This window comes from Pithys albifrons, chromosome 1 (assembly GCF_047495875.1).
Source record: "Pithys albifrons albifrons isolate INPA30051 chromosome 1, PitAlb_v1, whole genome shotgun sequence".
NCBI lineage: Eukaryota > Metazoa > Chordata > Aves > Passeriformes > Thamnophilidae > Pithys > Pithys albifrons.
In genome coordinates this window covers 17,374,916-17,397,167 of record NC_092458.1, presented here as the reverse complement: position 1 = coordinate 17,397,167, position 22,252 = coordinate 17,374,916, and the positions used below count along the sequence as shown (strand labels likewise).

The window sequence follows — 22,252 nt, the reverse complement described above, 5'->3', positions numbered from 1 at the left end:
CTAAATAGCTTACAAAATCCTTCAGAACTTAGGAAGAAGTTGGTTACTGCTTTTGATCCAGATTTATGATATGCTTGTACTTGAAAATGTGTACTGAATTTATAGGAGTAATAAATGTGAAATAGTAGAATTTTTTCATTTATAAATGGTTCATTAAGTGAATGGACCATCTGTGGGTGCAAGCAGGGTAGTAGTTAATATGACATAAGTCAACTAGTATGCAATTTATTAAAAAGACCCAATTTTTTTTGCTTTTATCAAGTGTAAATGCTGTGTGAGCTTTCTCGCTCACTTGTCTTTACAGAGTCCCTGCTCTGAGACTGAGCAAGCAATGATCAGAGCTGCACTCTTATGGAAAAGCAGAAGAAAAAACCTGAAAATGCTACAAATAATGTATTTTTTACCTTCACTGCTTCATGCAGACTTGTGAAATTGGGTTAAAATTCCTTAAGCTCTTTTACTTGTTTAATAATGTGGCTTCCAGCACACTAACACTTTGTTGTGTTTAAACCTTTGCCAGGACGGGAGCAGTTCCATGGTCTTGGGTCTATGTACTGCAGAGGAGCAGCTGCTGTGATCCTCACGTACGATGTGAACAGCTTCCAAAGTCTGACAGAGCTGGAAGAAAGATTCTTGGCACTGACAGACAGTGCAAGTGCTGACTGCATTTTTGCTATTGTTGGAAATAAAGTTGACCTCAGCGACGACTCTGCTTTACCACCAGACGAAAATAGACCCGAGAAGTCTGTTGCCAGCTGTGGCTCAAAGGTGCGAAAACAAGTCCGTGTAGAGGATGCAATTGCGCTCTACAAAAAGATACTGAAATACAAAATGCTAGATGAGAAGGATGTTCCAGCAGCTGAGAAGATGTGTTTTGAGACCAGTGCAAAAACAGGATACAAAGTGGACTACCTCTTTGAAACTGTATTTGAGATGGTAGTTCCAATAATTGCACGGCAGAAAGCTGAGGGGCCGCCGCAGACTGTAGACATCACAGACTACAAGCCAGCAAAAAGGACTAAATCAGGTTGTTGTGCTTGAACCATTTAGGTGATCTAAGAAAAGGGGAGGGAATGATCACTCCAGCAAAAAAAGGAGTAAGAAGTGCTTGCAGTTCACCAGAAAGGAAAAGTCAAAGAATAGACTAAAATTGTGTATGCGAAAAGAAAGAAAGAGAAAGAAAAAATCTTCTGACCATTAAAAGCTTCTGGGAAGCTTTGTGTATAAAAATGGGAATGCAAGTGAAATTATGGAGTAAGACTTGCCAGTTTCCATGGGCTCTGAATACCAATGATGTGTTAGTACAATTTGTAGCAACAATCATTTGGACAGTTTTGAAGGAGTCTGATTTTTAGTGACTTGCCATTTCATGTTGCATGTAAATGATCTGTTTGTGTACTCTTGACAACTTTCATATGATTATCATCTTTGCCCTTACAATTCTAACTTTGGATGATTGAACACACGGTACTTTTTTATTCTTAAGAAAAAAAGAAAATCCAGGTATAATTTATATTTGTAGCTAATACATCAACTACAGTCTTTTTATGTCAGACATGACAGTGTATGATTCAGAAGCTGAACTATTAAAATTACAGTGGATATGTACTATTTATTTGGAGACTTTTTTAATGTGAATTCTCCTTCCATAGTGGGCTTCCATGTATTAACAAGCAACATCACAACTCTTGGTACTCTAATTGTAAGTTGCAGGGGGAAGCTTTTTTGCTTAATTTTTGTCTCGTAATTATTTTTAATGTAGATAGCAAAGTGGTTTTTTTTTGGGAAAAAGTAGTCTGTTTTGTTTGCATTTTTGTAGAGACCTCTTTCTAGCAGCCTATAGTTATACCACTGCATTGAGTACCTGTGGTCTGTCTCCTTTCCCATTCCTCCTTAGCTGTGCTCAGGCAGAGCTGCAGCTTTGATTTTTATCAGCTATGCATGACATTACTACCTGGAGTAGTAATTACCTCTGCCTGGAGGGAAGTGAAGACTGGTGTTTTCTGATGTGAAACTGGCTAATGCAGGAGGAAGGGAAGACAAACTGCCTTTTGTGGAGTAAAAAGCACATGAAGCAGCAGTAATGAGGTACATGATTTCTCTCCTGACTGCAGTAAAAAGGAGGGGCTAACACTTACTAAGCTTCTACAGCTCTTGGCTACAAAGAATGCGTACAGTAACCCAGGAGCTGTGACTAGAGGGAAGTACTTCTACTTCATAAACACACCCACCCACCCCTCAAAAAAACCCTACTCCTCCCAGGCAATAAATCCCAGAGATGCAGCTTGCATGTTTTCAGTTCTGCATGTTCTTGTGTGGGAATTCCTTCCCCTTCCTTTAGACGCTTCTGGTGTAATGTTCTAAAAAGTTGTTCTTATGCTTTGTCATTGCCTTTCTCTGTCCCACCCAAATCACAGTTGTTTGTGCATGGGGAGATAATTCCTAAATGAATAATGAATTAAATTATTAGTAAGTATATTTAAAGCATTTTTTCCCAAAATACATCCTCTTGAGCAAATTGCTGCAGAGTACTACCTTTATTTTATGCTTGCAAATTAATTCACAGTACATGTGTAGTGGACAATAATAGCTTGAGAGAAAAACCACTGAACATTAAACAATAGAATCAGAATAGTTTGGGTTGAAGGCAACCTTTTAATGTCAACTAAAATGATGCACTGAGCAGGGATGTCTTCAACTCAGTCAGGTTGCTCAGAGCTCTGTCCAATCTAAAGTTGAATGTTTCCAGAGGTGGGGCATCTACCAACATTCTTGGCATCCTGTTTCATTTTTTTTACCACCCTCATTTAAAAAAAAATGTCTTCCTTATATCTAGTCTGCATCTGTGCTCTCATGGTTTAAAATCATTACCCCTTTTCCTATTGCTACAGGCCCTACTAAGGGTTGTCATCTTTGGGGTTTTCTAGGGCTTTGCAGTTTAACACCTACCAGTCTGTCAGAGATCAAACAGCACCAGAACTGTGGTATATAAAAACATGTAAAATTAGAAGCCCCCTAGCTATTAACAAAATTCCAGGGTCAGTATCTAGTCTTCCCTCAGGGCTGGGAAAAGGCAAGCAGGCCACAACCTCAGTCTTGTTTGTGACCGAAGTGATCTGACACACCTGTGAGAGGTTCGGCCCTTGCCTTGTGGTGTCTGTTGACATCTGACCTGCAGCGTGCACTGATGGCAAGGTCAGGTTTTTTTGGGAGGTGGTTGGGGGAGGTACACCTAAAAGGTACAGAACAGGAAAAATATTTGCAAATTTAATGTCCCAGCACTTTGTGGGGTGTAATTATTCAGTTGCACCAGCCTTTGATTCATATAACATCTTAAGGAATTCTTACAGTCCTCCTGAGAGCTCCAACTTGGATGTTTTCACCAAAGATGACACATGAACCAGTCTTTTGTGCTGCATTTTGCCCTAAGGTCTACACCTGTCTGGCATGATGTTTGTGGCTTTTTAGTGTTGCTGACTATTGTTCCTCAAAAAATGTCTGGGTTATGATGGGTTGTTGCTCTACCAGCCTGTGAGAGATCATGGGGTTGCACAGCAAAACCTGGAAAGTTGCATAATGCGTGGGAGCTATTGATGAGAGGCCAGAAGGGGATCTGGATTGCTCAATGTGCATGCTGGCCCCATTTCTTTTTGCTACCTTCTGAAGTCAGATTCTGCCTTCAAGAAAAACCTGAAAGTTTCTAGAATTTGATGTAGGATTTTTTTTTTTAAATTTACTAATGATTTAAAGTGATGTGGTTGAGCTCTGTTTTTACAGCCCAGTGTTGATGCTCTGTCTGCTGCAGTGGTGACTATGCATGTCTAAAAGCATTATTAGACAGCATAGTTCAACCCTCAACACTGAAATTGCATAGAACGTTTTTTTCTGTTTAGTGGTGGTTGATTTGTTTGTTTGTTTTGTCTTGTTTTTGTTTTGGCTTTTTGTTTTAACACCACAGAGAAGCAATACAATATGGCCATTAATTTCCCTGTTGCTTTTGCAGGTGGATCCTGATATTCCAGCACTACTGACATTTTTTTTGCTGCTCTCCCCGCCACTTCCATCTTACATAATTTTACTGGAGCAATTCATCTTGGTCTACTGATGGGGAAGGGCAATGAAGCTGCAGCATAGGAACTGCACATAAGCACTCTTGTTTCTAACTCTTGTTGCCTTAAGAGCCTTGCAGCTGATGTACTTTTAGCACAGCAGCTGTAGGCTGGGCCACTAGTCACGCTGGGCTGGGGCTGAGAGCGGCTGTGCCATGCCCTGGTTCAGTGCCAGCACTTCTGCACCACACTGGCTGCAGCACATTTTCCTCCATTGCCGTGAAGTCGCTTTCCCCATTAATAACCTCGCTGTGTTGCCTGGAGCTGCGCTGGTTGTGGTGGTGCTGCTGAAGCCAAGGGAAACCCTCCTTGCCAGAACTAGTGAAGGCAGGTGAAGGCATGGACCAGGAACTCTGCCTGCCCTGCCTGGGAGGGAAGACTCATTTTACAAACATTTGTTTTCCCCCCCTCTCTCCCTGTTATGTCTGGATTGTGTGAAGTGATTGGATAGTGAAATAAAGGAGATGTTATTTTTGGCCATGTTGAGTGGATGTAAGCTACAGGCCTGGCTGTGCCTGAGGTGATGGCTGGGCCAGGCTGTGACCCATGGGGGAGGAAGGGATGGCAGGGTGAGCGGGTGAGGATCTGTGCCAGAATGGTTGAGAAGGATCCATCCTGCTTTTTGCCACTCACAGACACTGATGGTGCAACACTGAGGTTGCCATTGGCCCTTGACAAGTCCAACAAGGCTTCAAGTCTTGTGGGGGCCACAAAAGGAGCCAGAACCTCCTCAGTGCCCATAGGGCTGGCAGAGCTGCTCAGCTGCCTGCTTTGGCTTAGTTACATTCTTGCCCATATCACAGCGGGAAGCACTCCGGCCAGTTTTTGCTTTTCTGCTTGTGGGTCATGGGGAGCACTGATGTTACTTCTTCCCCTTGTCCAGTATGTCTTGCACCATTGTGTGCCAAATAGCTGCAGGGCCAGACCCCCACTCAGTGAGGACAGGTGGCCACTCTGGGGGTGCTGCTGGTCCCCATGTGGTTACAGGGTCAGATGCTGCTTGCACTGGGGGTGCTGTTGGTACTTCAGCTGTGATCCCTCAGCCTCTGCCCTGGCAGCAATCTGACACCTTCTGTGTCTAGGTCATGTTTACTGCTTGCTGTTCGCTAATTTTCTATTTCTGGCAGCCGTGGACAAGCCCAGTCATGTAGGGTGTGAACAAAGTCTGCTGATTTGGTTGATATGCCCTGAGGAAATAATTGGTGTGGTGTGAACTCATGTTGCTATGTTGACTTCACTATATCTATTGATATACTGATGCACTATTACCTACAGAAGGGGAATATAATCTCATTTACCTTCTCCAGGTTCAAAAGCATGTTATATTTCAGCATGTTTTCAAACAGGAAAGTGTAAGAAGCAAACAGCATGCTTTGAAGCATAAGGTTTGGTCAAATGGAGGCAAAACACTCATGTTTTTTACATCCTAGGCTGGAGCACTATAGTTCAGTAAAAATACTGTTTTGTTTTGCTGTATCTGAGTTTTTCCTGTAAAAGAATGTTTTAGCTTCCTGAAAGTGGGTTCTAGACTCACGGAATCATGCAATGTTTTGGATTGGAAGGGATCTTAAAAATCATCTGCTTCCAATCCCCTGGCCATCACCCTCCAACAGACCACATTGCTCAGAACCCCATCCAGCCTGTCCTTGAACACTTCCAGGGATGGGGCATCAACAGCTTCTTTGGGCAACCTATTCCAGTCTCTCACCACCCTCACAGGAATAAATGCCCTCATTCTGTCCACTCTACACCAACCCTCTATAGGTTGAAAACTGCTGCCCCTTAGCTTGTTACTACAGGCCTTCATAAAAAGTCCCTCTCCACATTGCTTATAAGCCGCCTTTAGGTACTAGAATACTGCTATAAGGTCTTCTGGAGCCTTCCTGGAGCCTCTGTCTCTCATAGGAGAGGAAGTGACCTTGCCACTAAGAGGCAATTTAAGTCAGTTCTCCTTCATGCAGCACTTCAGATCAGCTCACGAAGTGAAATCCTCTGTCTGCTGCAAGTATTCCCTGTGTTTGTGTGCAAAACTCCCTCCCTTTTTCAAACAAGTGATTGCGCAGGCTTTGGAGAAACACAGCTGTGAGTACACAGACCTGAAGCACATGATGTACGCAAAGTACAGGAGTTCAAGCCTGCTTGGCACCTTGGGGGGTTTTATGGTTGGTTTATTTTTTTCCCACACCATGGTGGTGCATTCAACTGAATGCTGCACTGGTACCACTCTGAACAAACTTCAGAACTGGCTGCCTGAGTCAGAAAATGGAGAGGCAAAGCAACTGTTGGTGGAAGACCTGTCTGCTCAAGTTTTATGTACAAAAATGCATAGGAAGATTAGGCAACATATTATCTATGAAAATCCACATAGCTTGCTGTTGTTTTCACAGATTTGTACAGCCTCCACACTGAATGTGCTGCACTGCCAGAGTGGCACACTGTACAACTCACAAGTGATAGTTGTGTGATCATCCCACAACCACTGGTATCTAGCAACAACTTGGAAGTTGTCTGTTCTTAGGTATTTGTTACTGCCACATGTAATTTAAAAGAATTGGCAAATGTGGAAAAGATTTAGCTCATGTTGGCTACAACATTTTCTGTTCTAAAAGTTTTATTTAGCTGAAACAAATAATAGTTTTGTTAAGTTTGTTTAGGGGCTGCCTTTCAGAGTTACAGTATGGCCAGAGAGTTCATTTCAAGCTCAGATAATTTCCATTACATCTAATTATATATGCAACTAATCTAGATTAGACACTGTGCTAGCTAAGTACCAGAAGGGAGCCCACAAGAAACCTTGATAGGGAGATTTTACAAGGGCATGCAGTGACAAGATGAAGGGGAATGGCTTCAAACCTAAAGAAAGCAGGTCTAGATTAGATGTAAGGAAAAAAATTCTTTAATGTGAGGGTGATGAGGCATTGGAACGGGTTCCCCAGAGAAGTTGTGGATGCCCCATTCCTGGAAGTGTTCACTGCCAGGTTGGATGGAGCTCTGATCAACATGGTCTAGTGGAAGGTGTCCGTGTCCATGGCAAGGGGGTTGGAACTAGTTGATCTTTATGGTCCCTATCAACCCAACACATCCTGTGATTCTATGATTCTAGGAACTTTAACTTAATTTATACTTTACATTTTTTTGTGAAGGTAACATTTGTTTAATTTGGTAAATGTTGGTTTCCTGAACATTGTAGAGGATGAATAATAGGATGAATAATAGGCTGTTTTACTCTGCAACATCACAATTTTTTTGCATAAATTGTTCTAACAACAGATGAAATACTTTTTTTGTTGTTCCGCTTAAACAAGGAAATTTAGACACACAGCTGTGCTCTTGGATCTTTTTAGGTGCCATGAAATAAATAGGCATATTCCTAGTTAAAGAATTTGAGTTTCGGTGGGAGGAGTTTTCTGGGAGTGCTTTTCTAACTCCTTATGTGCAAACAAAGTAATACAACAGAGTCCATATGCACTGCATGGAAAGCCTCAGTTTACAAAATAGAAATCACCAGCAAATAAAGGTGTAGAAAAAATCCAGGTTTTATTTATGATACAGCAAGGATGGAATGTAATTATAAAAGCCAAGAAGCACCTGAAGCAGGAGAGGTGAGCTATTGAAAAAATCAACTGTCATTTCTATAAAAGTCTCTTTTTCCACTTCAATTTTAAACATTCAGGTATATAATCAGATTATGCAAATAAGAAATTTTCATCTGATTCCATTTTTTTCCACTCTCTTGCAGTGGTGACAGATAACTTTGGGCTAAATTACTTCTTTCCACAGAAGGAAAGAGCTGGCCATTCTGTACAATTATCAAGCCTTTTCTGTGGGAAGTGATGGTGCCAAATAAGTGCCTTGCTTCCTTCCCCTTTGCTTTAGCAAGGATGGATGTGTGCAAGGTGGGATGGTGGTCATCCCACTGCCACATGTCTCCAGCTGCCAGGACAGCATACCTTCAGACAGCCAGCTGGTAGGTCTGTAAGTTCTTTGTTTGAAGGTTATGGGGCATCAAGTAATGTGCTCTCCTGCAAAGCTTACCCTGTGTGCAATAGCTGCTCCAACACTATGTGGCTAAAGTCTGCCTGCGATGAGTCGTTTGATTTCAGAGGGGGAAGGCTGCAATGAAAAAAGCATTTGGTGCTGCTGTGGGGGTGGTGTGACACAGATGAAATGTCCACAGCACGGTGGAACAAGAGCTCCTTTGGCCTGGGGTATGTCTAGAAAAAAATCAAAAGCTTATAAAATAAAATGCTGATCTTCATCATATAGACTCCTAACCAAATAGGAAGAGTTGCATTTTGTGGTTACTGTTTCTGGGAGGCCTGTGGGCCTCTCTGCTATTGGCAGTGATTAACTGTTAAAGCATGGTGAGACTTGAAAAAAACAAATACAGTAAAAGATGAACATTTTGTGTGTGTGTTTGACGTGCCCAAGCATAAAGTACTAAAATTAAAGTTAGGTTTCAATGCTGGACATAAGCATTTGGGACACAGTATATTTTCAGTATTTTGCAAGGGCTTACTAACTTTGATCACTCTGTGTTAATTTATGGAACTGCAGCTGTTAGTGTTTACTGCTGTGACAAATGCAGTAAATAGAAAGATACATATATTCTGTTAAAGTAAATGTTGTGGGTATCTGTCCAAGGTAACCATTTATTATTGAAATTTTTTTGGTGTTTCAAAGTTGCGAGTATTTCTATCATTTGGCAAATGATGTAATGTTAGACTAGCAAAAAATGTGTATATACTGTATAGTAGGAGAACAGCACTAGATCTGTGTGTTAGTCTTAATTTGCTTTTACAGACAATTACAAAAATTTGTTTTCATTCAGCTTTTGAGGTAATAAGTTAAAAAAAGCACCAACAGGATCTGTTTAATTGTCTAACCATCACAGAATGCTCCACTGTATAAGAACTGCATGATAATGCTGTTCCTTGCACTGTGAAAGACTTCTATAAGTTTTTCATACAGACTTGACATCTGCTGATATGGCTTCGGATGAGTCCTGCCTTGAGCGTATCTGCCGAGGGCTTGCTTTGGAAGGGTCGGTCGATCGTGGTGAGCCAGAAGCTGTATTTGTTTGCAAAGTAGTGGCAGGTCCCGCGTGCACCATTGCACTCGATGAAAGGAGTCGCTCTGAAATCTTCCAGGCAGCTCCCAGGAGAAACCAGTGACTGCCCTCCACCTTCATCACCAGCAGCAGTGTGCTAAAGGAGACAAGGAGGGAAGCATTCAGAGTGCAACCTTAGGCAATGCTGTCATAAATTTACACATACGAAAAGAGAAAAACCATCAGAATTGCTCCTAATTCTTATCTCCGGTACAGAAAGTCAGCCAATCCTGCAGCGGGTGTCTATGCTACAACTATCTAGAGGAGCTAGGCCATATGCTGGTGCCACTTTAAAATCTGACAAACTTCCTTTCTATAGTTAAGATTTTCACTGTTGGAAGTCTTGGAATTGGAGAATCATTTGGGTGGGAAAGGCCCATTGGAGGTCACTTCAGCCAGTCTCCTGCTCAAAGCAGGGTCAACACCAAAGTTACCCTCAGTCACTCCAGGGCACTGTTGAGTTGTTAATACGTCCAAGGATGGACCTCCCACAACTTCTCTGGGCAACTTGTTCCTCTGTTTTATTACTCTCACTAACAGGAACTTTTCACCATATATCTAACTTGATTTTGCCAAGTTATAAAGTCCATCTTACTCTGCATCATACACAAGGACCACTGTAGAAACAAAATTATCTTCTATACAAATAACTAGTGCCCTCTATGGCAAGTTTTTTGACAGCAAGTTATACCAAAATCATTCATCTTTACACCACTCAACTGTTACCTTTGACAGATACTGTGATGACAAACTAAATGTTACTTTTCTTCTGTCAAAGACATTGCTAACAAAATGGGCATTTTCTCTGTCCCTTTAAGAGCTGCACAACTGTATTTTTAAGTGATACTGTTGAATTTTCTCTTAGAAAAAGAATCTACAATATAAAAGAAAGCAGCTCGAAAGTAAAGTTCTTAAACAGTTTTGTAAATGTGGTGAGAAATCTGGACACATCCAATAGGTTTGCCTGCCTATGTTTTAATACACAACATACTATGAAAGCTGTAACTGGCTTGGCTTATGCTGCAAAAGGCCCACTATGTTAGACAAATAACAGCAATGGCCATCTTTTAGTACAGTAAAGGACTCTGATCTCTGGCTGGTGTCATATGGTGCTGAGGTTTAGGCAGAATCATAGAATCAACTGGGTTGGAAGAGACCTCCAAGATGATCAAGTCCAACTCTTGATCAACACCACTGTGATTACTAGATAGTTGTGTTTAAAGAAAAACAAACAAACCAAAACCACAAAGCAACAACTCCCTGCTCCCCAAAGGGCCCTACCTAAACCTTACAGCCTACCAGCTGTCTTACAAATTGGCAAGATTTGCTAAGCTATGAAGTTCAGGAGCAAAACTGTTCTAGCATTCCTTTACAAGAACAAAATTGGTAAGAAGCAGCATAAACTATTACAACTTTAAGGCCTCTTCAGCTGGAGCTGTAAAGCAGTCAGAAAAACTGCTCATGTTATTTGAGCCCTGGCTTGGGATCAGACCCAGCTGGCAACATCAGGATGAGCACTGGCATTCCTATGCTCAGTGTACAAGCTCCAACTCAGGCCTGTAGCATCTCTTTTGGTATTGACTATGATGTTTTATCCTTCTGCAGTGCTTACTCCACTCTACTTGTATAGGATGCATGATAGTGGAGTGCCCTCACTACATGAAAACTTAGTGACTTCTGTGGCTGTTTGAGCAGGGGTCTGTGCTGACTGATGTTGTACCTTACTCAGGGGAATGAGCTGACAAATTTAAGCCAAGGAAGTAAAACAGTATGTACTCTGAGATAATCACAAGTGTGCTGACTTCTTTCACAGTTGCCTGAAAAGCAAAAATGCGTACACCAAACACTTCATTTGTTCCAAAGGCTAGCTGGGAAAATGTGAACTCTTCTCACTGTGTGTGCCATAGTGCTGACAGATTTTGTCCTGGCAAAAAGTTATTGCTAAGGTGACAACTTCACTCTTAAAAATGACCAGTGTTTACACAAGGCTTTGCAAACATTTAGTTAATTCTTGGCATTCTTGTGAATTAACTATGAGATTGGTATCAGGACTTTTTATAGAAGCAAAAGAAAGGTCTCTAAAAATGAAGGGTGTATTTCTGTAACTAATCTCAGATTTCCCTTTTACCTTATTTTCTGAAAAATTTAAGGTTTGGCTTTTGACATACAGGTGGTTTTGTGGGTAAGATTGACTATTGTCTTTTATGATGTCTTCTGCCACAGAAATCTTATTTTTTTCCCAATACTGTTTAATTCAGGATTTAGCCCACTCTTCAATGAGTTAACAACATAAGCACAGTCTTGCAGATTTTTGACTCTTATGTACATCACGCAAATCAGAAACACGAGCATCTGTCAGACCATTCACAGACATTGTAGCTGCTCTTTACCATGTTAAGCCCTCCCATGTTCCCATGATCCCTTATATTGTCTTGCAAGAAAAGCAGGTCAGGCCACTCAGTAGGTCTGCTGCTGCACACCTAGCACTAACTTTTTCTGTAACATCCCATTTCTGAATTATAAGATCACAAGATCTAAGAGATCCTATAAGTCTTGGGATATACAGCTCATCTCTTCTTGCCATTAGAGATACAACATGAAAGCTTAATTTTAAAAACAACTAGAGGCTGTCTCTACAGACTAAGTGAAGGACTTTGGCTTCAACCAAATACCTATGATTTTTAAGTTACAAAAAGAAGAGGAAAAGTTATTTGTTTGTTGTGGTTTTTCCCCCCTAGATTAAATCCGTAATAGTGATGTACATAAGTAACTACCAATCTTTAGCCGTGAAAATGCTTTGTTGGCTAGTGTCGTGCTTAAGTGCAATTTAATTTGTTAATCCACAGCTTTGTTCTGCTCTGCAGCTCTATTTTGTACGTAAAGTCTCCAGATGCTATTCTGAGAAGCAACAATTTTCTCTAAAATTCATAGAAATTATGTTCTTCCTCTTCTGCTTCTTAGAAACTAGTTTTGTAGTTCCCTGGTTCCCCAGTATGATGCATGGTTTTGATCTTTCTGGCTTTAAAGCAGAGCAGCCTTCCAAGTATCTAGGACTCAAGTTTAAAACCCAGTGCCACACAAAATGTGACACTGGACACCAAATACCATAAGGAAGGAATATCCAATCCACAAACTGCGCCAGCCCTCAGGACAGTGAGGAATGGAAGCTTCTTGGCTATGGACAGCAATTGCCACAGCTGGGGCCTCACAAACTGAGCAGCGACTGATATATGGCTTAATCTCGTCTTCTGCCACAGGCATCATTGGAAGAGGTGCTGTTGTTGAGAGCCAGTAGGATTTATCATTTCGACTTGCGTAATAACAAATATCCCCAGGGTTACAGTAGAGGAATGGCATAGTACTAAAACGAGACAAACACGAGCCAGCCAGCCCTGTTAAAAAAGAACAAGAAGAAATCATTCTTACAGAGGACAATGTGCATTTTCAGTTTCCTGCTCTTTCCCAAGCACCTGCTAGTAAAACCCCTGTGGTCCAGAAAGCTTCAGTGGCTTTACACGTTCCCTTGAACCACACTAATGACTTGCAGGAGCTCTCTCAGGGGCACTCTATGAAGATAAGAAGTTTTTATCTTCTCATTAGGTTGTTTCTTAAGCCTTTTTGCTGCAGTTCCAGCATTTGGAATTGAAGCTTCTGCCAGCAATATCTGTACGTACCTAGATCCTGATTGTGTGCTTTCTCTTGCCCTTCAAAATACAGTAGGCTGTATCCACTCCAGAGTTTGTTCATGCCAACTGGGCACATTGGCTCTTGATCAGACTGGCTGTGCTTCACCAGTAGGTAGCCCATGCTGACACTGCGACCTGGCATGCCTGGTGGCCCGGGGCTGCCGGGGCGGCCTGGCTGGCCTTAGAACAGGGGAGGAAAGAAAGAATACAGCTTAGTTTGTGCTCCCACAAATGATCTGATGATAGTTGATATTCCAGCTAAGCTGCTGATGAATAAAGCTTTTTTGCATGATGCCTCTTCTTATAGTAAGTGGTTGTTAAGAGTTGCAGTTCTGGGACTATAACAGTTGCTTTTGAGTTAGATTGGTGCTGGATCAGGCTCCTTGGTTTCCAAGATGATGTCATGGCTAAGGAAAGCCACAAATAAAATTCTGATGAATTTGAGCATACTTTGTATAATACAGATAAGCATATTTTTCCTTTAAAATGTTTTCTTACTGCAAGATTAACCAATGATTTTTTAATTGCTTGAATTTGATTCATACCCTTGAAGTTATGCTCTGCAAATACCTTTTTCTCTGTGTACTTAGCTAATTAATATAGTAAAAGTTTTGCTTTTTGATTTGATAAGGACACAGGTATTTCTTTTACAAATACATCCCCTTAAACTTCATCTCTTCAAATATCACCTATCCAGCCATTCATTTCCATGAATGTAACTGTTAGTAAAACACTAGGCTGAAGATACATAAGGAGAATATAAAAAAATACTGAGATCAAAACAAACTCATGAGTGGATAGACACCTACATCTATAAAAATTTATTCTGAAAATACAGTTTTAAGATAAATGTTAACAGCTAGTTAGTTGTCCTTTGTGAATTATCCCCTCCCCTCCCCTCCAGTGATGCAGTAACTACTCAGCTATTTATTGCAGTGAAATGGGAACAGGGAAGGAGTGCTATGTGGTATCTCTTACCTTCAAATCCCACCGGACCCTGAAATCCTGTTCCTCCTTGTTCACCTCTTGAGCCCGGAGGAGCTGGAATGCCACCCCTGCCCTGGAGTCCTGGCTCTCCAGGTGAACCTCTGAAACCTTGCATAACAATGGTTGTAAGGACAGTGACTGTAGAGATACCAACATGCTACCCATTTTTTTTAACATGTGCTTTACTTGTATGTGTTTGGTTCTATCTGCCAGGTCTAGTAATTTTCACTAAAGGCAAGATCCTATAGTGCTTGCTCAGGCAAAAAGCACGAACTTCACTGGAAAAGGTTGCTGGGATCAAGGCTTTGTGAACCCCACAAGCCTAATCCTTCACCCTGGGTACCACTTATCTCTGATTAGGCTCATAGTGAGGTGTGCACTGCATTGGGTCCATACATTATTCCCTGGGCTGGCAGGACACCCACAAAGATGTGTACATTTCCACCAAAGACATTCAGTCTTGATTTGAGTGAGATCTATATCTGATGTTGCTTTGGCTATGTGAGCATTGCCAAAGTTTTCTCCTGTTTTGCTTATATTCTGACTGCTAGGAGTAGTCAGAACTCAAAGCAGTGCTCTAGTGGCCTCACTCTGCTAAGGGGAACTGACCTTTCAGTTTGAGTGTGCAATTCCTACCTGGATCCCCTTGTGGACCCTGAGGGCCCATATCTCCTGGGCTTCCTGGAGGTCCTATATTTCCACGGGGACCTGGTGAACCTTGCTCAGCAACCAGTCTTGGAGGAAGAGGGGGCAGCCCAGGAGAGCCTGGAGGTCCCTGGAAGCCTGTGATTAGAAGCAAGATGAGATAGTTTGATTAAAAGAGAAACCTAACTACCCTGTATTCTTCCTTTATGTGCTTTCATCCACATTGTTCTCAATTGGCTGGATATATATGAGAGGGACTATGGTCTGCAACTCACCTCTTTGGGAATAGCAGCTGTATTATATTGGCTGAATGTGTGTGAGTATGGGATGTCCAAGACAAGACAATCTCCTAGTATGTGATAATCTCCAAGAGATTTTTTTCTCTTGGACAGTACAGAGGTAAGCAGAAGGTAATGAATGATGCTACAGCTCTTTCACTTATGACACAAGGAGCTGGGAAGTATCACTCAAAAAGCCAATGGCAGCACCATCTTTTGGTGGGCTTCAAGAGATACAAAAATATGATGGAGTGAAGGACTTTAAAGCTCTTTCTAAATATCCAGTATGTCTACTCCAGAAGATCAGTTTAGATCATAAATTTTTTTTTTGACCCCAAAAGTGGCCCTTATTTTGACTTGGCACCTCATACAAATTAAATTCATAAAGGCAAAAAATTGACTACTAATGTTAAATTCAGGCATCTCTCCACGGGAATTTGTCAGGATTCACACAGTCATGAAGGATGGAGAGGACTCTGGAGGTCACATAGCTCAACCTCCTGCTCAAAGCAGGGCCAGTTAGATGAGCTGCAAAAATGAGTGGTTTAAAAAGGAGTCACACATCTGACTGTAGTTACTTACCAGTTACTCCTCTGTCCCCTTTGGGTCCAGTAGGTCCCAAATCACCCGGAAAGCCTGCTGTGCCCATAAAGCCGATGACACCTTGTTCACCCTTACGACCTTTAATGCAAAATGACAGGTGGCATTGTCACATTTCAACACAGATCAAGTGAGTGCAAAAGTTATGGAGTAATTTATCTGCAGCAGCATAAGAAGCTCCCCTGCTCCTGGTCAAGATCAGCATTTCCCATCCTTACCTTTTGGCCCAGGGAATCCAGGAATGCCAGGTCTTCCTGCTAATCCAGGATCCCCTCTGCTTCCCTTTGGGCCAATTTCTCCAATTACACCTATTTGTCCACTTTCTCCTTTGCTTCCTGGTGGAGCAGGTATTCCAGGCTGCCCCTGTGGTCCTGGATAGCCTGTTTAGAGGACATATAGGTTGTAATCTGTTTATACTTAAAACCTGGGCACAGAGGAAAATAACAGAACTATCTAAGTGTATCTCATCAGGTTTCATTTCCTTAATTTAAGCAGGGAGCAAATGTTTTGCTCCCTAACAGACTTATTCAGCACTCCAGTTTCTGCTCTCAGGCTGGCATACCCTTCTGCAGTGGTGGCAGAAGAATTAGAACAAGAAGGTCCCACAAAGCAGTGTCATCTCAAGGCAGATTTCAGCAGCAGTGAGGTGCCTGCTGAGATACAGCCTTCAATGAGCTATTCCTTCCCCAGCAAATGCCCCACGTCACTATGTGCCTCCATGCTTCATCCTAAATTCTCTAAGTAACTATAGAGAAATCAGAGAGCAGTGAGTACCTGATTCAGTGCCAGGTGGTAAATAAGCCAAGGACTTACTGTTCCGTGTATCTCAGTGCTTCAGTTAAACAACTGGAACCAAGTAAGTACTTCATGCTGTCTTGGGAATTATGGGAACAGCTTCTTTTTCTAGAATTTCATATTGCCTGAAGCTAAACCTAGCAGGTTTCTCTTCTTACCTCTGCTTATTACAAGACATTTGGACTTTGTTTCCAAGAGGAGAGTGACTTATTAACTAGGGTTTTCAGTGGGGCATCTCTTGTGCTGCCTGTTGAAGTTGGATCACATGTGGATATGAATGCAAGACATATGCATATGTGTGAGAGAGGCATGGTCATAGCAGGGACTTTTATATGGACGAGTTAATGTCTCCCAGTGTAACTTTTCTTGAACTGTCATTTCACATAGGAGAATTCTGTAAATGATTAAGAAAATATTCCACAGACTTTTAAGACTGACACAGAACTCAGATTTTAAAGTGGTAGTTTAGCATAATGCTTTTGAAAGTTCTTAAGAGAATTCTGTATTATTAAATCTGTTATTTGGATGAAAATCAAACCCTACCATCAAGACAACCTGTAGGAACTGTCTTTTGCTTTCAAGAGGTCTGTCCCTATTATGTATGCATTATGTTCTGTCCAACAATTATTCATACACTTTAATGTTGTGTTTAATAGGGCTGTTTTACTGAATCAGACAGAAATAACAATGACTGCTGTTGCTAACCCAGTACTTAATCTTCTACTGTAGTCTGAGGGCACAACCTTGTAATTAATCTTTTGTTGTTGTTTGAGGGGAACAAGGCTGAATTACCTGGCACTCCATCTAGACCTGGGGAGCCTTTATCACCAGGATATCCTGATATATTTGAAATCCCAGGAGGGCCTGGAAATCCTTCCTGCCCAGGAATACCAAAAGGTCCTGGGATGCCTGAAAAGAAGAGAAGAAATAATCAGTATTGTAGGGAAAACGCACAATTGCAATTAAAAGGACTCATCTTAGACTAAGTGTAAAGAATGGGATTTTCAAAATGGAAAACACCTGCAGTTCCTGCTGATTTTTGTTTTAGTTTTTTCAGATGATGTGGAATATTTTCTTAAAAGAACCAAATACTAGTTCTTGGCCAAAGCTCTCTGTATAGCTAATTATATCTCACTGTGTGGAATGCTAATAATCTTGTGTCTGCCAGGTAAAATATTATTTCAAGATAGAAAGTACTCAAAATATGCTAGTTATACTGCAGCAGGTGAGAAAGCAGATTTGTTCTTCTGTGTCTGCAGAGTCAGGGCTCACAGACACTTAGCATTTTTTTGAGTCAGTTAGAACCAAAAGTTTGAATCCAAGAAGTTTCCTATAGATGAAAAATTGTTAAATGGCCAAAAATCTGACCCACCAGCAACAGATTATTCTTTTAAGTAGATTCAAGTTGTCAGGAAGCAGAAAGAATCCCTTTGTTCATTCATTATAAAAAAAGGTAATAATATTTAATTGTGACAAACAAATGCACCTTACCTGAATGAGGTAAGCTGTTTCTTCCAATGCTTGGTAATAAATCCCTGAATGGTGTTTGAGGTGGCACAGCATGTTAGTAACAATAAAGTGTAACACAAAAGAATAGGAATGAGCCATTGAACCAAGCAGGCAAAGGCAGTAAAGTTATATATCTACATCAGTCCTTAATCCTTTCAGAGCCAAAATGTTGGAAGAATTAAAAAAAAAAACAACCACAAAACCCTGTAATTAGTTATTTGTTTGTAACATCAGTCTGGTGACTTCTGGATGGAAGCAAACCAGGTGGTGGCCCATCCTGAGATAAGCACAGCGTGTTACAGAATGGTGGGTTGGAGCTGGAAGGCTGTATGCTTACACTGTACAAGGGGTGATGGTGCCAGCAAAGCATGGTGCATGGGAACAGAGCCCCGAAGTGTCAGCAGCACAACAGCACACTGATGGACAGTGAGGCTTTTAGGAGAAAGGTAAGCATTGACAGATTTGCAACAAAAAGAAAGAAAGAAAAGTCATAGTGTTTGTGTAATGTGAACCTGATTAAAAATATTTTGGAAGCTGATGGCTCAGAGTAGCTTCTGGCAGTTGCAGCTTGCTAAGCTCAGTGGATGCTACAAGGTGCTGGTACCATGGGGAAGGACCCAGGCTGTTCAGCACCAGGGAACACACACTGCTCTTTCTGAGCAAAGGCTGGCTGAGCAGTACAAACTCCAAACAGTGACCTTGCCAGCTTTGGGAGTTCTATAAAACTGTCTACACCACACAGCATTTTGTGACATCTCTAACACCCACAGATGAAACAAATAAAGAGTGGATCCCATTCTCTGGAATACATACCTGGAACACCTCTGTCTCCCTTCTGGCCTGGAGGTCCTCGGCTGCCTTCAACTCTGCTTGGCTCTCCTGCTTCTCCTTTGTCCCCCACTATACCTGGGAAACCTGCAGAGCCGTACCCATCTGGACCTGTTGTGGAGTTGTTCAAAATCAAGAGGAAATCTGAAATGTTTCTGTATATAGCAATGCATCAGCATGCTAAAACACATATACAAGAGCATATGGATTTATAAAATACACGAGTCATATAATGGCTTATTGAAAAAAAAGGCTCATAAGGGGAAGAAAAGGCCTCGAGGCTTTAACTTTATAAGAGAAAATAAGTTATTATTTAAAGTTGTGCTCTAATCTGTCTGTGGGGCAGTACATTGTGTATGAAGTTGTTTGCCCAAATCTACAACAATGACGCATATTCCACATTGGGCTTTGGAGAACACAGTTAAGAAAGTCACATTATAAAGATCTCACCAATCAAACTTGCAGCCAACACAATACTGTGCCTATGAACAGGCAGACTAAGAGTATTACTTACCTGGTGATCCTGGTAAGCCCTTAGTGCCTGGTAAACCATGCAGTCCACTGATTCCTCTTAAGCCAGGCAAGCCTGTTTTAAAATAATATTCATGATTCTCATGATAGTTTATATGAGTTTGTATAAATTTCTAGGCAAAAAATTAAAAAGTTTGAATAAATACTATTCTGTGTTAAAATCTAGTGTATTATATGGAAATTAATTAATTACAATAAGTGTATTATTAAATACACCAACCATGGTTTTGTGATTGGCAAATCACAAACTCATTTACTCCGGAGATGTTTTTTAAAATATCTCTGATCCATCTGGTAGCATGCCACTAGTTCCAGTCCTGCTGCCAGAGTTTTTTTTAATATCCATTTAGTTCTCCAAAATCCTCGAACCAAGGCAATTATGGCATAATTGTAGGCTCTAAATGTGGTTATAATAAAGATGTCTTCAGGAGAAATTCATTGTGTTATTTAAAAAACCTCAACAAAACCCCAACAAAATGTCTAATAGCTGCTGTTACTGTTGGTACAGGTAAAATTTATTCCATCTATTTGTACTTGTCAAAGTGGTAAGCATGATGTTAGAGCTGGACAGGTATCTGTAATCAATGGCCAGAGCGCTGGAAGACAATTCAATATCAGAAAAAGAAGTGTCTCCTCTGTCTATACAGGCAGCCTTCATAACTATATTAGCTTACCTTTGATGCAGATTCAGAAAAAAGAATCTTACTAAAAGCATGGTAATTTCTGACTGTAAGGTGGAAAAAAATCTGCTAACTTAATTTATTGAGGAATTAAATGGCAACTGATGAGACTCTGTATGCTGTGATACAAACACCTTCATTTCAAACTATCATCTGCATTTTGATAGCACAATTCTGTCTAAGTCATAAGTAATTTTTTCTCAAAACCAGATATTGGATCAATTCACAGTTTTTGGTAATGATATAGGACAAATTTGTTGCTCGCTATCTAATGCCACATTAGATATTCTCATAGTGTATATCACTACACTTGCTGCATTTTTAATAATTTTTTTTTGTTTCCTGAAAACTTTCCTGGTTGAAGGAGGTCATCAGCAGTTAAAGTGAGCCGAGAAGGCACCAGAAGCCTTAAAGGAGAAAGCAACCAGATGTGTCTTTGTTAATGAGGACTTTATGAGGAACAAATGTTTAGCAGAGGAAGCTGCCACTCAGAACTGCAAAAGGCCCCCCTTCTTCTTCTTCACACCAAAGGAACAATAGCAAGTGCTTACACTGAACCAATTGAATAGCTGAAGCTGTTTTAATACCTGCTTGTCCTGGTAAGCCAGGCCAGCCTGGAGTTCCCTTTTGACCTTGAAATCCTGGTGTTCCAGGGCTTCCTTGCTGCCCTGGTGGGCCAACTAGTCCTGGTAAACCTGTGTGACAAAAACGAACCATTGCTAATGAGTGTCCTTAAAACCAATAGCCCAACACATGCACTTGTGCTACTTTCATTCTCCCAGGCAGCAAAATGAAGACTTTCCCTTCCTAATGTCATTGTATGACACTGCCCATCCAAGAGGAAGAAAACTAAGGAGAGCAAAGGTAAGAGAGACAAAGTATAAAAGAGTAATTCATTACAAACTTCCGGTTTCTAACAACCTTAGAAAACAGTGGGCTCTTCCTATTAAAATGGTAACTTGACTTCTATTGCCAATTACAGTAAGTAATTTCATTTCTATGCACCTCAGTTTCCCCTTCTGCCCCACCTGTTTTGTCTCTATGACTGGAAAACTATCAGACAAGGACTGTTTCCCAGTGAGGTACCTATTGAAACTCTTCCCGTCTTGGCTGGAGTTTCTAAGCCCCATAATTAGGAATAATATGGAGAGCAACTGCTCTGAAAGTGCATTTCCATGACCTCCTGCAGTAAGACATGTTCTTAAGCCCCGAGTGTACGATCCAGCCACAGATGAACCTGACTTGGCTTCTCTTGCACAGTTGGCCAATAAGCCTGGATCACTGGCTCTATAACTGTGTCCCGGGGGATACTGACTTAATTCATGGAAGAAAAGATCATTGAAGAGCCCACTTCCTTGTAGTATTGTGACAATATCAGAATACCTGAGTATGCTGGCAATACAACACTTGACTGGACATATGGTTGCTATAAAAAAGGCAAAACTGGTATGAAGCAGAATTTGACTTTTGACATTTCCTCTTAACTTCTACTGTGAGTTTCACATCCTTGTCACTGCTCTTCACCAATAGAATGATCAACATGTTAAAAATCCTAATGATTTTCTTTCAAGGGGCAATATTTTTTTTCTTTCTCTTCTTAAACTGTTTTATGTTTGGAGTGTTAAAAAGAATGTTTTACCTTCCTGTCCCACAGAGCCAGGGTCACCCTGTGTACCCTTGAGGCCTTCAATGCCAGGGAAACCAGGATCACCACCTTCACCTTTTTGTCCCACGCCTCCTCTTATGCCTGGAAAACCACAAAACCAGTATATTCTTTTAATAATCTTGATATGATCTCAAGCTAACAAGCATAATGTGAATTTGGCTACTGAATGGGTCCTGGTCTTGCCACATAAAGACATTCTTCTAGTCAGGATAGTTGCATAATCTGGGAGAATGAATAGTCATCTGGCCAAACTATCATTAAGTTTGTTTTTAAAAGTACTCCCCAAATTACGTGGAATGTGACAGTGATGTTCAAGTGTTGTGCATGTGCAGGGAAATTTTAATACCTTACTTAACCAACCCAATCGAAAATATACCAGACTTTGCTATCCCATCTTCCTGATATCACTCCTTTTGTCATCAATGGCAAAAAATTATATAGAAGTGTTTCCTCTAGTTGCATGTGATGTTTACTGCTACGATTATACTTTCAGTTGAAGAGGCAAACATAGCACATATTCATTTCCATAAAGAGAAGATGAAGCTCTCCAGGAATTGTCACATGGGCACAAGTTAAAGAGCCATCAAAAGTCCATGGTAAGCTCCCCCTCCCTTCTTCTGTGGACTCTAGTATGTGAAAAAAAATACATGGAGACAGCAATTGGGAAATTAATACCTGTTAAGCCTGGCACACCAACTTCCCCTTTGAGGCCTGGCATTCCTGGTAAGTTTATAGTATCTCCCCGATCACCTGTTTCAAGTGAAAATGAACACATGATCAGTAAGGCTTTAGACACTATTTCCTGTTGCATTGAAGGAATTGCAACTC

General features: G+C 41.1%; 2 protein-coding genes across 6 annotated transcripts in view; one reads left to right on the top strand and one right to left on the bottom strand.

The window, feature by feature from the left end:
- RAB20 (RAB20, member RAS oncogene family) overlaps positions 1-4,725 on the top strand; it is a 33,663-nt gene extending 28,938 nt beyond the window's left edge. Inside the window, exons 2-3 of one of the 2 annotated variants that reach the window (XR_011699072.1) lie at positions 521-2,088; positions 4,004-4,725. Coding sequence is in view for 1 of the 2 variants with exons in the window: in XM_071569709.1 (XP_071425810.1) it covers positions 521-1,041 (521 nt within the window). In the remaining variant the exon portion in view is untranslated. Of the gene's footprint in view, positions 1-520; positions 2,497-4,003 lie in introns of those variants that run through there. The other variant, XM_071569709.1, reaches the window with a different exon arrangement.
- Positions 4,726-7,621: 2,896 nt separating this feature from the next.
- The window catches only part of COL4A2 (collagen type IV alpha 2 chain), a 143,811-nt gene continuing 129,180 nt past the window's right edge, over positions 7,622-22,252 (bottom strand). For all 4 annotated transcript variants that reach the window (XM_071567578.1, XM_071567491.1, XM_071567331.1 and 1 more), the window contains exons 36-48: positions 22,100-22,174; positions 21,398-21,505; positions 20,346-20,453; positions 19,062-19,133; positions 18,533-18,658; positions 17,003-17,119; positions 15,634-15,795; positions 15,398-15,496; positions 14,529-14,675; positions 13,884-14,000; positions 12,894-13,085; positions 12,325-12,611; positions 7,622-9,316 (exon numbers count right to left, since the gene is read on the bottom strand). In XM_071567578.1, the coding sequence (XP_071423679.1) occupies positions 9,062-9,316; positions 12,325-12,611; positions 12,894-13,085; positions 13,884-14,000; positions 14,529-14,675; positions 15,398-15,496; positions 15,634-15,795; positions 17,003-17,119; positions 18,533-18,658; positions 19,062-19,133; positions 20,346-20,453; positions 21,398-21,505; positions 22,100-22,174 (1,865 nt within the window). In that variant the 3' untranslated portion in view covers positions 7,622-9,061. The remainder of the gene's footprint in view (positions 9,317-12,324; positions 12,612-12,893; positions 13,086-13,883; positions 14,001-14,528; positions 14,676-15,397; positions 15,497-15,633; positions 15,796-17,002; positions 17,120-18,532; positions 18,659-19,061; positions 19,134-20,345; positions 20,454-21,397; positions 21,506-22,099; positions 22,175-22,252) is intronic.